The sequence below is a fragment of the Phyllobates terribilis genome, unplaced genomic scaffold (genome assembly GCF_046119375.1).
Source record: "Phyllobates terribilis strain yellow unplaced genomic scaffold, ASM4611937v1 Scaffold_8__6_contigs__length_399053987, whole genome shotgun sequence".
NCBI lineage: Eukaryota > Metazoa > Chordata > Amphibia > Anura > Dendrobatidae > Phyllobates > Phyllobates terribilis.
The window spans coordinates 27,755,461-27,771,300 of NW_027362768.1; the positions used below are offsets into that span (position 1 = coordinate 27,755,461).

At 42.5% G+C, this 15,840-nt stretch overlaps 1 protein-coding gene across 1 annotated transcript in view; it reads right to left on the bottom strand.

Annotated features, from left to right (window-relative positions):
* Positions 1-663: 663 nt before the first annotated feature.
* The window catches only part of KIF14 (kinesin family member 14), a 97,185-nt gene continuing 82,008 nt past the window's right edge, over positions 664-15,840 (bottom strand). Inside the window, exons 27-30 of the mRNA XM_073642891.1 lie at positions 14,263-14,385; positions 12,965-13,039; positions 10,723-10,846; positions 664-2,462 (exon numbers count right to left, since the gene is read on the bottom strand). Coding sequence (XP_073498992.1) covers positions 2,215-2,462; positions 10,723-10,846; positions 12,965-13,039; positions 14,263-14,385 — 570 coding nt within the window. The 3' untranslated portion in view covers positions 664-2,214. The remainder of the gene's footprint in view (positions 2,463-10,722; positions 10,847-12,964; positions 13,040-14,262; positions 14,386-15,840) is intronic.

Consider the following 15,840-nt stretch of genomic DNA (forward strand, 5'->3'; position numbering starts at 1 on the left):
TGCTAATTGTTCAATGGACTTTAAAGAGCCTAGTTAAAAACAAGTCAGATAAAGTGCAATTCAGCCGACAGACAAAGACAAAGCACGCAAGGAAACCGTATAAAGAATTCCAAATCTGGGTTATTCATGTTAACATTTCATGCAGATCCATCACCAGATGTCACTATTTAAACTGCATACACCATCAAATAGATCTCTTAGGCCTGATGAGGCTGGTGTACATTACTTTGAAAATCCTTGTCAGAATGGCTGTACAATCCTTTTTGAAATTTTTCCACCTGATATTAAATTTAAGCATCCAGCTCTTTGTCCATCTTTACTGGACTTTAATATAAGGCTTGACAACTTTTAATGAGGATTACACAGCCATTGCTGCATAGACCTTTGAGGTAAGTACTAGGGTTGAGCGAGTATGTTCTGTCCGAGTATGCTCGGGCCGAGCTCCGAGTAGTTACAGCTGCTCGGTGATATGGTTAAATCGCTCCCGTGTGCATGATTTGCAACTGTTTGACAGCTTTATTACATGTGAGAAATGTGTAAGAAATAGACATTCCTCACATGTATTAAAGCTGTCAAACAGTCGCAAATCATGCGGGAGCGATTCAATCATATCACCGAGCAGCTGTAAATACTCGGAGCTCGGCCCGAGCATACTCGGCGAAAGGGTTAATAGAACATACTCGCTCAACACTAGTAAGTACACTAGCCTCATCAGGTCTAAAGTATCTATTGAATAATGCAGTTTGTATTGTGAAATCTAGAGAAACTTTTTTTTTTTTTTTTTTCTTTTACTTATTTTCTAGCCAAGATAATATTACAGAAAATGAAAAAAAAAAAGGCAAAAAAGCTAAAAAATATATATACATACAATGTGCATACAGTGCAAATTTGTTTTGAACAGTACTATGTGTGTGATATTTTTCTGTGACTAGGCCTGGGTGACTCACACCACGCAATATAATGGGACTTAAGTTGTATGATGTAAAGTTTTCCTCAGCCATGTAGCAGCTGATACTAGCCATACTGTGACAATGTGGCTTGCACAAAATGGTTAAAGTTGTCCACTACTAGGATAACCCGTTCTCATATCCCTCGTTTGGTCCCAATAAAATAGAAAAGCCTATACTCCTCTCTCGTGCCGGTGCCGTTCCAGCACTTGCTGTCCCGGGGCTCACGTACGGTTGTTGTGACATGTGAGCCCGGTGTCCAATCAGCGCTGGAGTCACGGTCCGCCTGTCCACAAATTGAACATGAAGAAGTAGTAAGATCAGCTGCAGCCCGGACTTCCTCTTCATATTCAATTCGACAGGAGGCGGGGACAGTGACGCCAGTGCTGATTGGATGCCGGGGTCACATCACAACAACCGCACGAGAGCTCCGGTTCCGTGAGTGCTGACACCATTGGAATGTCGCCGGCACAGGAGAGGAGTATAAGCTTTTTTATTTTATTGGGGCCAAACATTTAGATCAAGAAGGGGTTGTGCTAGTAGTGGACGACCCCTTTAAGAGCTGGAATATCTGAAATTCAGACAAATTAAGGGTGTGCTTACACCGGCTGACCCGCGCTGTAAACAACTGCCTATCTCCTGCACAGATGTTGATCAGCGGTCCCTTTAACATATTTGGAAAGGCCAACCGCACTTCCATGTGCACAAAACGATTGTTAATGCGATTGTTCTGCATGCAGAGAGCATCACGTTTTCGCCAGCACTATTAAATAGGGTAATGAGCTGCGGAGGACAATGATTTTTAATCTTGATTAAAAATCATTTTGCCTAACGAGTGAGTGTTTTGCTCATTCATCGGGTGATTGGCAGAATATTTATATATAATGGTTCCCAAAGAACGGCCATTGCAAATGCACCCCAAGGCCAGGTTCAGATGGGCGTATTTAATGGTCCGCATACAGAGAAACATATGTTGTATGTGTCTGTGAGGCTGCAAGTTTGGATCCGAAATCCTGCGGTCAGTCCAGGCATTGCAGTCTGTACATGGCCTTTGAAATATGCCTGTCTGAACCTGGTGCTATCCTCCCTCCTTGTGTATTCAGAGCTCATGTTGCATTTCCCAATGTGATTTACAAAACGTAAGCCAGACTTTGATTGTCCGCAATGATCAAAGAGGCCACATTTTCTCTGATACAGTCTGCACAAGTGTAACGCCATACATTAGTGAGCATTGAGCGGTCACACAGCAGCAGCCATCCAATGAATATTACACCCACTGGATGGTGCTGGGTGAGAACACACCCTGGCTGGGGGCCTGTAAAGTCTGTACGCTGAGAGCTCTATGAGAAGGTCCGGCAGTGTAGCACTTGTGAATGACACATGACAGAGCCTCTAACAAGGACTGAAGCTCAGGAAGACCAAGGATTTGTACTGGCAGGCTTTTATTCACTTGATTTGATGAAGAATTAAGATTGTTCAGACAGGTAAGAACTTCTGAAGCATCTATGTCCGAACCTGCAAAAGAGAAATTTGCAAAATTGACAACACTGCCATAAATTACAACCTGAAGTCACCATATTCCACAATACTAACTGCATACATTGTTAACTAGATCTGTTAGCCCTTATGAGACTGGGGGATTAACAGTGGAATTCCATGTCTGAATGGCAGTATAATCCTGATATTAAGATGTGTCCAGCTATATAATAAAATAGCTCATGTGACCAATTTTATGAAGTCTCTGCTCACCCTTCCTGACAGCTTCGGGGTGCACTGAGCGTGTGAGATCTCAGCAGGGAGGAGGGCATTGAAGAGCTGTCAATTAGGTTAGGTGGGCAAAAATTGAATTCAACTTTCACATAGCAGCATAAAGCCATATGGGCATGGATTTTCAAAGTAAATACAACATCCTTATCAGGTCGAAGAGATACATTTTTGTAATGTTTGCAGTATATATTGTAAAATTGGTGACCGATCTGCTTTAAACAGCAGATATCCGGTGTCTGGGGCTGCTCTTTATATTAAATAAAACAGTGGGCAGCTGCAGACTGGTGATGTTACTAAATAATGTTATGTAAAAAAATGCAGATATTGAGTTTTTAACAAATTATCTGAGAAAGCACTGGAGCACTACCGATCCAGTCACACATGGAAATTTTGGGGTCTCCATTTATAGTATCCATTTGGGATCTCAATGGTCAGATCCTCTGAAATCACAATCATTTATCCTATGGATAGGTGAAAGATGTTGCTTATGGTACAACCCTTTTTATCTGTTATATTTCCTTGGACTATGGTTAATATTTTAAAACCATGCAAAAATGTTCATAAGTTGAATAAATAGGACATTTATTTCTATGGTTTGTGCAAAAGCACAGTTAAAGGAACATACTGGCTTTTTTATTTGTCCCCCCCCAATCAGTAATGGGTATAAGGAGTTCATTATCATACCTATAGGTCACCATCTCCGCTGCTGGCAGCACTGCCCCAACCCCTCTCCTGTATCGTGTGACCAAAGAGCTTTCTTGCCAGCTGACACTGAAGACCGTTCGTTCCTTTCTTAATGTAAGTCTATAAGAGTCTCAATCTGAGTCTCCCAGACATACATTGAGAAAGTGACCTTAGTTCCAAACATGTGAGCCGGCAGGTCACAATTGTGGTCACGTGATACGACCAGTGCAGCGCTGGAAATGGCAGAAGACAGTGGCCTGTAAGTATTTTAAAATATTCACTGTTCACACACTACTGATCGTTTTTTATTGCCCAGTCTGTTTCCAAAAACAACGGAGAGCTCCTTTAACCCCTTTACCCCCGAGGGTGGTTTGCACGTTAATGATCAGGCCAATTTTTTACAATTCTGACCACTGTCACTTTATGAGGTAATTACTCTGGAACACTTCAACGGATCCCCCTGATTCTGATTCTGTACTTCATGATTGTGGTAAAATTTCTTCGATATCACTTGCGTTTATTTGTGAAAAAAACGGAAATTTGGCAAAAATTTAGAAAATTTTGCAATTTTCAAAATTTGAATTTTTATCCCCTTAAATCAGAGAGATACATATATATATATAGTACAGACCAAAAGTTTGGACACACCTTCTCATTTAAAGATTTTTCTGTATTTTCATGACTATGAAAATTGTACATTCACACAGAAGGCATCAAAACTATGAATTAACACATGTGGAATTATATACTTAACAAAAAAGTGTGAAACAACTGAAAATATGTCTTATATTCTAGGTTCTTCAAAGTAACCACCTTTTGCTTTGTTGACTGCTTTGCACACTCTTGGCATTCTCTTGATGAGCTTCAAGTGGTAGTCACCGGAAATGGTCTTCCAACAATCTTGAAGGAGTTCCCAGAGATGTTTAGCACTTGTTGGCCCTTTAGCCTTCACTCTGCGGTCCAGCTCACCCCAAACCATATCGATTGGGTTCAGGTCTGGTGACTGTGGAGGCCAGGTCATCTGGCGTAGCACCCCATCACTCTCCTTCCTGGTCAAATAGCCCTTACACAGCCTGGAGGTGTGTTTGGGGTCATTGTCCTGTTGAAAAATAAATGATAGTCCAACTAAACGCAAACCGGATGGAATAGCATGCCGCTGCAAGATGCTGTGGCAGCCATGCTGGTTCAGTATGCCTTCAATTTTGAATAAATCCTCAACAGTGTCACCAGCAAAGCACCCCCACACCATCACACCTCCTCCTCCATGCTTCACGGTGGGAACCAGGCATGTAGAGTCCATCCGTTCACCTTTTCTGCATCGCACAAAGACACGGTGGTTGGAACCAAAGATCTCAAATTTGGACTCATCAGACCAAAGCACAGATTTCCACTGGTCTAATGTCCATTCCTTGTGTTCTTTAGCCCAAACAAGTCTCTTCTGCTTGTTGCCTGTCCTTAGCAGTGGTTTCCTAGCAGCTATTTTACCATGAAGGCCTGCTGCACAAAGTCTCCTCTTAACAGTTGTTAAAGAGATGTGTCTTTAGCTAGAACTCTGTGGCATTGACATGGTCTCTAATCTGAGCTGCTGTTAACCTGCGATTTCTGAGGCTGGTGACTCAGATAAACTTATCCTCAGAAGCAGAGGTGACTCTTGGTCTTCCTTTCCTGGGGCGGTCCTCATGTGAGCCAGTTTCTTTGTAGCGCTTGATGGTTTTTGCAACTGCACTTGGGGACACTTTCAAAGTTTGCCCAAGTTTTCGCACTGACTGACCTTCATTTCTTAAAGTAATGATGGCCACTCATTTTTCTTTATTTAGCTGCTTTGTTCTTGTCATAATACAAATTCTAACATAGGACTATCAGCTGTGTATCCACCAGACTTCTGCACAACACAACTGATGGTCCCAACCCCATTTATAAGGCAAGAAATCCCACTTATTAAACCTGACAGGGCACACCTGTGAAGTGAAAACCATTTCCGGTGACTACCTCTTGAAGCTCATCAAGAGAATGCCAAGAGTGTGCAAAGCAGTCATCAAAGCAAAAGGTGGCTACTTTGAAGAACCTAGAATATAAGACATATTTTCAGTTGTTTCACACTTTTTTGTTACGTATATAATTCCACATGTTAATTCATAGTTTTGATGCCTTCAGTGTGAATGTACAATTTTCATAGTCATGAAGATACAGAAAAATCTTTAAATGAGGTGTGTCCAAACTTTTGGTCTGTACTGTATGTCACACAAAATAGTTAATAAATAACATTTCCCACATGTCTACTTTACATCAGCACAATTTTGGAACCAAAATGTTTTTTTTGTTAGGGAGCTATAAGGGTTAAAAGTTGATCAGCAATTTCTCATTTTTCCAACAAAATTTACAAAACCATTTTTTTAGGGACCACATCACATTTGAAGTCACTTTGAGGGGTCTTTATGACAGAAAATACTCAAAAGTGAAACCATTCTAAAAATGGCACCCCCAAGGTGCTCAAAACCACATTCAAGAAGTTTATTAACCCTTCAGGTGCTTCATAGGAATTTTTGGATTGTGGAAGAAAAAAATGAACATTTAACTTTTTTCACAAAAATGTTACTTTAGACCCAATTTTTTTTTTATTTTCGCAGGGGTAACAGGAAAAAATGGACCCCAAAATTTGTTGTACAATTTCCCCTGAGCACGCAGATACCCCATATGTGGGGAAAAAATCACTGTTTGGGCGCACGGCAGGGAAGGTTCGGAAGGGAAGGAGCGCCATTTGACTTTTGAATGTAAAATTTGCTTGAATAATTAGCGGACGCCATGTTGAGTTTGGGGAGCCCCTGATGTGCCTAAACAGTGGAAACCCCTGACAAGTGACAATTTTGGAAACTAGACCCCTCAGGGAACTTATCTAGATGTGTGGTGAGCACCTTGAACCCCCAGGTGCTTCAAAGAAGTTTATAATAAGGAGCTGTGAAAATAAAAAAAAAATCAAACTTTTTCCACAAAAATTATGTTTTAGCCCCAATTTTTTTATTTTCGCAATACCCTTGTTTTGTGCAATTTCTCCTGAGTACACCAATACCCAATATGTGGGGAAAATACAGTGTTTGGGCACACGGTAGAGTTCAGAAGGGAAGGAGCACGGTGTGACTTTTTGAACCCAAAATTGGCTGGAATTGAGAGCAGACGCCATGTCGCGTTTGGAGAGCCCCTGATGCGCCTAAATAGTGGAAACCCCCCACAAGTGACACCATTTTGGAAACTACACCCCTCAAGGATTTTATCAAGGGGTATAGTGAACATTTTGAACCCAGCGGTACGACACAGAATTTGATAACATTAGGTCATCATATTGAATAAGTGGTCATTAGTCTTGAGTGCAAGTGCTCGCTACTTGAGGTTGCATCGGGTACTCAGGTATGTACCAAGTATCGCGAGTGCTCGAGTGACATGCTCGAGTCCCCACCCGTATGTTTCACGGTTATTAGACACCCAAGAAAGAATATGCGGGGATCGCTCGTGCATGGCAGGCAATCCCCGCAAGTTTTTTTTGGCCGCGAAGCACCCGCGATACTCAGTGCATACCCGAGCACCCGATGCAAACTCAAGTAGCGAGCACTTGTGCTCAACACTAGTCACCATGTCATCCTCTCTTTTTTTTTTTTTTTTTTTTTTTTTTTTTTAACTTTTGAAAAAAATCCCAACCCTAACCCTAGCCTAACCCCAACCCTAGCCCAACAATTTTATTTGTGCCATTTTCAGGCACGTGACATTTTTTGATCGCTTTCTATTCCGATTTTTGGGAGGCAGAATAAACAAAAACCAACAATTCAGGAATCGTTGTTTTATTCTGTTCCGCGTGTGGTAAAATAGATACGGTAGCTTTATTCTTCGGGTCAGTACGTTTACAGCGGTACCACATTTATATTGTTTTTCTATGTTTTGGCGCTTTTACATAATAAAAGCTATTTTCTAGAAAAAAAAAAATGTTTGCATCGTTTTATTCTGAGAGCTATAACTTTTTTTATTTTTCGGATGATGGAGCTGTATGGCAGCTTGTTTTTTGCGGGACAAGATGATGTTTTCCGCGGTACAATTTATATTTGTCTTTTTGATCGCGTGTTATTCCTTTTTTTGTTTGGCGGTATGATGATAAAGCATTGTTTTTTGTTTGTTTGGTTTTTTTTACCATGTCCTTAAAAGGGGTTAACTAGTGGACAGTTCTATAGGTCACGTCGTTCCGGACGCGGCAATATCAAATATGAGTACTTTTATTGTTCTGTTTTTTTTTTCATAATAATATATATTGATGGGTACATTATATTTTTATTTTTGGTGGATTATTTTTTTTTATATATATATATATATATTTTTACAATTTTTTTTTTTATTTTTTAACACTTTTTTTTACTTTTATTCTTTTTCCCACAATGGGACTTTCACTTTTTTTATTCTGATCATTTTATTCTGATCACCTCATCCCTGTGCTATACAGGCTGTCAGCGCTGCAGATGCAGAAGATACTTTGGTCATGCACTGTGCATGACCAAAGTATCTTCCTGCTGTCGTGACCCGGATGTTGTCATGATGACATCGGGTCGTCATGGCAACATCCGGCAAGCCGCGGCAGACAGCGTTGGACGCCGGCAGGAAAGGTGAGTATTGCGATCACCTCCCCTTGCCACCGCAATGCTGCGATCGACTTCGATCGCAGCATTGTGGGGGTTAATGTGCCGGGAGCGGTGCGGGACCGCTCCCAGCACGTAGCACCGGGTGTCAGCTGTGACAATCAGCTGACACCCAGCGGCGATCGTGCCCGCACAGCCTGACGTACTATTCCGTACCTTGCTCTTAAGTCCCAGAGCGCAGGTACAGAATAGTACGTCATGGGCCAGAAAGGGGTTAAAGCGAATCTGTTGCTGTTGTTCTTATTTGAGAGCAGCATAATGTAAAGACAGAGACCCTAATTCAAGTGATGTGTCACTTACTTGGCTGCTTGCGGCAGTTTTAATAAAATCCTTGTTTTCTCTGCTGCAGATGTAGCAGTTCTCTAAATGCTGAGCTCTGAATAACCCCACTCACATCACTGACAGCTTTCTCTGCACACTGTGCATAGGCAGAAAGCTGCCAATCAGTGGTGGGGGCGTGGTTATAGAGAGCTCATAAATATGGAGGACTACATGGCTGCAGGTCTAGGGATAATCTCCTGCTGATAAAACAGTGATTTTATCAAGCAGCCCTGTAAGTGATAGATCACTGGAATAAGAGGCACCTCTCTACATCATGCTGCTCCCAAATTAGGTGGCAAAAGTCTAGTGACAGATTCCTTTTAAATATACCCACAGGACAGACCCACCGGTCGCCTGGCCCCATGGAAACTCTCGGAGAGGCCAGGTTGGGAACTTCGGGTCTCCTGGCCTTGTAACTCGATGGACTGTCAGCTTCCTAAGCTTGCCACTACCTTCTCTCTGTGGGGGCCCACTGGTTGAGGTAGTCGGTCCTGGAAGTCTCCAAAGTCTCAGCTGTTCTATCCCAGGCGGGCGGAGAAGGAAAGGTGAGACTGTGTAATGTTGGACCATCTTGGGTATTTGCTGGGACGATTCTGTGTGTTTATTGTCCTCTTTGTGGTTCAATAAAGTATTGCCACACTGTTTTACCCTCACCCTGTGTTGTCTGAGTATCGTTTACGCCCACTGAAGACCCCGGGTCTTCACAAATGGCCAAGACCAAAGAGCTGTCTAAGGACACCAGGGACAAAATTGTAGAACTGCACAAAGCTGATATGGCCTACAGGACAATATGCAAGTAGCTTGGTGAGAAGGCAACAATTGTTAGCACAATTATTAGAAAATAGAAGAAACACGAGATGACTGTCAATCTTCTTCGGTCTGGGGCTCCATGCAAAAATCTCGCCTCGTGGGGTAAAGAGGATTATGAGAAAGGTGAGGAATCAGCCCAGAACTACACGGGAGGACCTGGTCAATGACCTGAAGAGAGCTGGGACCACAGTCTTAAACATTACGTTAGTAACACACTACGCACGCCATCATGGATTAAAATCCTGCAGGGCACGCATGGTCCCTCTGCTCACGCCAGCACATGTCCAGGCCTGTTTGAAGTTCGCTAATAACCATCTGGATGATCCAGAGGAGGCATGGGAGAACGTCATGTGGTCAGAAGAGACCAAAATAAAACTTTTTGGTGTCAATAATAATAATATTTTTATTTATATAGCGCCAACATATTCTGCAGCGCTTTGCAATTCAGACAATTTACAGACATGAATCGCCATTGTCTCCATTGGGGCTCACAATCTACATTCCCTATCAGTATGTCTTTGGAGTGTGGGAGGAAACTCGCGCAAACAAGGGGAGAACATACAAACTACCTACAGATGTTGTCCTTGGTGGGATTTGAACCCAGGACCCCAGCGCTGCAAGGCTGCAGTGCTAACCACTGGGCCATCATGCTGTCAACTCCACTTGCCGTGTTTGGAGGAAGAAGAAGGATGAGTAGAACCACAAGAACACCGTCCCAACAGTGAAGCATGGTAGGAGAAACATCATACTTTGGGGGTGCTTATCTGCAAAGGGGACAGGTCGACTGCACTGTTTTGAAGAGAGGATGGATGGGGTCGTGTATCGCAAAATTTTGCCCAACAACTTCCTTCCCTCAGTAAGAGCCTTGAAGATGTGTCATGGCAGGGTCTTCCAACATGACAAAGATCTGAGACACACAGCTAGGGCTACTAAGGAGTGACTCCGTAAGAAGTATGTTAAGGTCCTGGAGTGGCCTAGCCAGTATCCAGACCTGAACCCAATAGAAAATCTTTGGAGGGAGCTGAAATTCAATGTTGCCCAGCGACAGCTCCGAAACCTGAAAGATCTGGAGAAGAACTGTATGAAGTAGTGGGCCATAATCCTTACTGCAGTGTGGTGGTCAAGAACTACAGGAAACGTCTGACTGCTGTAAATTGCAAACAAATGTTTCTGCACCAGATATTAAGTTCTGTTTTTCTATTGTATCAAATATTTATTTCATGACATAAAATGCAAACTAATTATGTAACAATCATACAATGTGATTTTCTGGATTTTTTTTAATATTTTGTCTCTCACAGGTGAAGTTTACATACGATAAAAATTACAGACCCCTCAATTCTTTGTAGGTGAGAAAACGTGCAAACTTCGCAGTGGATCAAATAAATCAAATACTTATTTTCCCCACTGTAGTTCATAACCTCTGCCCATTAATATCTATAAGTGCAGTCAATGAAATTACCACCAAAATGAACACTCAAATACAGGTAAAGCAACAGTGAAGATACACAGTATTTTACCTCTCAGTATAGAAACCACATTCTGTCGCAATAAGTCCATGCTGTGACTGATATGCTGTAGCCCTGTACAAAGGGGGCTCCGTACACTAAAAGACGTGTCTTTCATCAGCAGGTCCATGTTTAGCTGGAGAAATTTAGGAAGACGTTAGAAATCCTAATGAATTAAATTTGAAATAAAAAAAGGAGGACATCATCTGTCATATATAAAATACTAGATGGTGGCCCAATTCTAACGTATCGGGTATTCTAGAATATGTATGCGGCCGACAGGGAGCAATCAGCAGAGCGTTGTTTAAATTTGGCGCCAATATCGCTGATTGGTCGCCGGCTGCGACCAGCGATTTTGGCGCCAAATTTAAACACGCTCTCCGGTCCTCACGAACACGGTTCGCTGATTGGTCCCGGCCGGGACCAATCAGCGAACCGTGTTCGTGAGGACCGAAGAGCGTGTTTAAATTTGGCGCCAAAATCGCTGGTCGCGGCCGGCGACCAATCAGCAAAGCAGTGTTTAAATTTGGCGCCAATATCGCTGATTGGTGGCGGCCACAACCAATCAGCTAATTGTATTAGTGAGGAGCGGGGAGCGGCGCTGAGAGATGACCGGCTGCTCGCAGCAGAAGTATTCTGACCGGCGGCGCCGCTCCCCGGTCCTCCCTTCTCACTTGCCGATGGTGGCCGCATGGAGGTCAGCGGCTCCGCCGGTCGGGGTGCTTCTGCTAGCGCCGGTCATCTCCCGGCTGCATCGCCGCTGACCTCTGTGCAGAGCGGGGTTTAAATTTAGCACCAATAATGCGGATTGGTCGCGGCCGGCGACCGCGACCAATCAGCAGAGCGGTGTTTAAATTTGGCGCCAAAATCGCTGATTGGTCGCGGCCGGCGAGGACCGGGGAGCAGCGCTGCGGGAGATGACCGGCTGCTCGCAGCAAAAGTATCCCGACCGGCGGCGCCGCTCCCCGGTCCTCCCTTCACACTTGCCGTCGGGAGATCAGCGGCCCAAGCCGCTGATCTCCCGACGGTAGCCGCATGGAGGTCAGCAGCGCCGCCGGTCGGGGTACTTCTGCTGCAAGCACCAGTCATCTCCCGGCTGCATCGCCGCTGACCTCCGTGCAGCAGATGAGCCGCTAACGGCCGCCATGTTTTTCTGAAATCCCGCGTCACTGATTGGCCGCGGCAGAAGGACAGACAGACGGGATAAGATGATTATATATATTAGATTAGCCAGCTACTCAATGGCAATAACTTACGAAATTACAAAATTCCTAATGTTCATATGTGTACAGTATCGATAAAAAATATCCAATTGCATCGCAAATTAGGTTTATTAGCAAAATTTATCAACTTTCTGCTGTTTGCAATAACCCAATGAAACAAGAACAATTTAAATAACTGAACATAACCAATATAACAAATGATGTCTCCAAATTCATCACAAATTGCGTTTTCAGAGAGGAAGAGGACTAGAACTCTAGTGCCATCTATTGGAAGTAGCAATCCTAAAACCAATGTCGACCCTTGCCATATGACTTAGGATAAAAGCCAGAACCATAATCTCACACTGACAAGGGGCAGTACCCCGAAACACCGTGTCTGCAAATTGAGATTCGGGTTTGGCTTTCATCCCAAGTAATGTGGCAAAGCACATTTAAGGGTCGATATTGACTTTTACGATCACTGCTTCCAATAGGTGGCACTAGAGTTCAAGTCCACTTCCTCTTGGAAAAGGCAATTTTCATATTTAATTTCCCAGAGGAGCATGCATGACTTATAAGCCTTTTCACTCTGACATGGCAAGCTTGGCATGTCACTCTCCACAAGGAGAAACGTTACCCCTCAGATCAAATTCATCACAAAATGTCACTCTTACGGACTGCTGCAGTCTCAAAATTATTCACCCCTTTAGTACGTATAAGAGTCTCCTTGGCTGTTATGACTTGCTGCAAACGTGATGTAATGCCAGACACTAGCTTCTGGCAGCAATCCTGAGGAATCTTGGCCCAATCTTCACGGGCAATGACATCCAGGACACTAATATTTTCTAGGTTTGCATGCTGTAGCATTTTCTATTAATTTGGAGAAACCAACTCTTGTATTAGTTTTGTTCACCCATTTAAATTGTTCTGGCTTAATAAGTTTATTGCAAACACCAGAAACTTTGTAAATTGTGCTAATAGATATAATATTTAATAGTGGCTGAATAATTGTAATTGCAACTCTATATTATATTAAAATCAGTAAGTCCTACCTTCTTACAGGAAGCTAGGCTATTCTGCATGAAAGACGATAATGTGAGGGAATTCTTCTTTATGTCTTCAAGAACCTAGAAAAACAATGACTCTGGCTTAAAGAGGTGGTCCAAAACTAAGATGTATTTTAATTTCTAAATGTCTGTCTATTTAATGTTCTAATCTAATCTCTTTTCTAATAAACCTCAAATAAAAGGTCACTGTTTACTCTTTGATGGCGTTTTGTTTGAGAATCCCAGTGCATGCTGGGATGGTCAGACTAGCTCCTCCCTGAAAAAAAAGAATCATTAGTAATATCCATTTCAAGGGCTGGGCTAGTCACTTGTGGGGGCAGCGCTGGTCTCTGCTTTCCTGCACGCAGGGTATTCTACTTACAATGCGTACTGACAGTGCGCTCTCTTGGCTGCTCATTACTTCTGATCAGAGCTGACAAGGGAGCGCACCGTCACGCTGCATATTACACAGTGACCAAAATCTACTGAACATGTGTCAGAGCTGACAATAGACGCATGCTCCGTATAGCTGAGACTATCCCAGCCCCCTGATGACGCTTCGTTTGATGGAGGGGGCATAGTCTGAGTTAGTAACCGCGACCTCTGGCCACTGATGACGACTCATTTGGCTATCCCAGCATGCACTGGGGATTCTCAAATGAAGTGTCAACAAAGAGGAAGTAGTAAAAAAATAAAGCAGAGTAACAGGGGGAACTGTAGCAACTTTTTATTTATAGATTAGAAAATAAATTAAATTAGATTGTGACATAAATAGGAATGAAATTAATTTTTATTTCGGACCACCCCTTTACTATATATTGAAGGTGTATTTCTATCTCATACATTTATAGCAAGTTCACAGGATGCACCATAAATTTATGATATAAATCTTTGTATCATCTGGGGGGACGTACATATGACTTGAGAACAAAGTCCCATCACAATGAATTCAGGAATAAAGGGGGGGGACACCTGCAGCTCTGTCCATTCATTTGTATGAGAATTGCAAGAATGTCTGTCCAAGCCCCGTTCTCCAGATAGATTAGATGCAGGTCCCACATGTACCAATCATTTATGCCTCATCTTGTGGATGCGACGATGATACCCCATTAAAGCATATATCAAGCTTCTAGTTAATAAAAAGGATCAAACTGGAAAGATCTAAAGGGTTGGCGTTCTCATACTCTTGGGTTTGCATAACTCCTACAGTCTTGAAAAATTGGACATTTTTCCTTTTAATTTAACAGTTTTAATCAAAACTAAACATCCCAACAAGTTGACGAAGACCTAGAATGTTCACATACCTTATCATGCACAGGGCACCTGTCCAGATCTCTCTGCATCATGTATGAAGCCTGCAGCCCACTGTCGATTATACTCTCCAATCCAGACCGCATTCCCATGTAAAGTATCTCACCTATAGACTTCTGGCAGGAGAACAATACAACTTAGGCTCCGTTCACACCTGTATTTTTGATCTCAGATATACAATTCATGCAGAGCATGGATTGGTTACAAAACAAATGCAAACACCACCATTGATTATAATGAAGTCTCTTTGGTTTTCACCACTTTATTGGAAATATAGTGCAGTACCAAGAAAGCAATAGCAGCAATGTAGTGTTAGGACACAAGCAAACAGAACTATAAAGAGATATAATAGGTGGCAATGGCACTATATGACCACAAACAGGAGAAAAAAATGCAGTTCCAGAAATTTGCCACTCTTAAAGGGAATCTGTCATCAAGATTTTCCTACCCCATCTAAGAACATCTACTGTACCTTCCTGCCCCCATCACACATCCTAATTCTTCATCTATTCACTTTTTCATTTATTCATTCACTCATCCACACTTACATGCATTTACTGCACTTTATTCATAGACTTTATTTTAGCCTCCAATATTCTTCACACCTTTCATAGGACTTATAAATATGTAATTCATACCCCATCAGGTTCTTTATTCATTTTCATCACATTCATTATTCACGAACTGCACTATATTGTCGCCTTTAAAGGAAACCTGTCACCATGAAAATGCAGTATAATCTGCAGGCATCATGTTATAAATCAGGGGGATCAGCAGATTGATGTATAGTGTTGTGAGAAAAGATTCCGTATAACCTGTATTTTCATCATTTAATCCTCTGCTCTTTCTGGGATTTCCGGTCCAGTGGGCAGCTATCAGTGACTGACAGCTTTCTTTATATGTGTGTGCATACAGTGATCCACTGGACCGGAAATCCCAGAAAGAGCAGTGGTGTAAATGAATAAATCACAGGTAATACTGAATCTTTACAAAATCACATATCATTCTGCTCCCCTCCTTCTTTATAACATGGTGCCTGCAGAAAGAATTGCATTTTTTTTGGTGACAGGGTCCTTTTAATTTAGTTATTTCCATATACTTTTCAGTTTTTGTATGTATTTACTACGCTTTCCACAGGATTCATTGGAATAAATATGCAATATGTGATTCATAACCATTTCTAGTTATTATTTAGTATCCTGCACCTTGTGCACTATTTACTATGTATTTTACATCAGTCCTTTTGTATTCTGTATCTATACTTTATATTACTGCTATTTTTTATATTGTCCCTCAGGATATGTGTGCTGTGAAGCTTTTTAAGAGCTATCCCCCTCCGCACAGTTTTCCTCTCCACTCCCATATTTGGAACATCTCTGTCCTCATTGATCTATGCTGAACATCGTAAGGATTGCTAGGGCGCATGCGCGCTGATGCGCCGGTGCTTGGCATCACTGATGACGTCTACACCCACCCTCGGCAGTGGAGTGGTCATGTGACTGCGACTCCGCACACGTGATCCCATGTGGGGGTCGCTGCACTGTGACCACTTTTCTTCCGATGACGCCCTC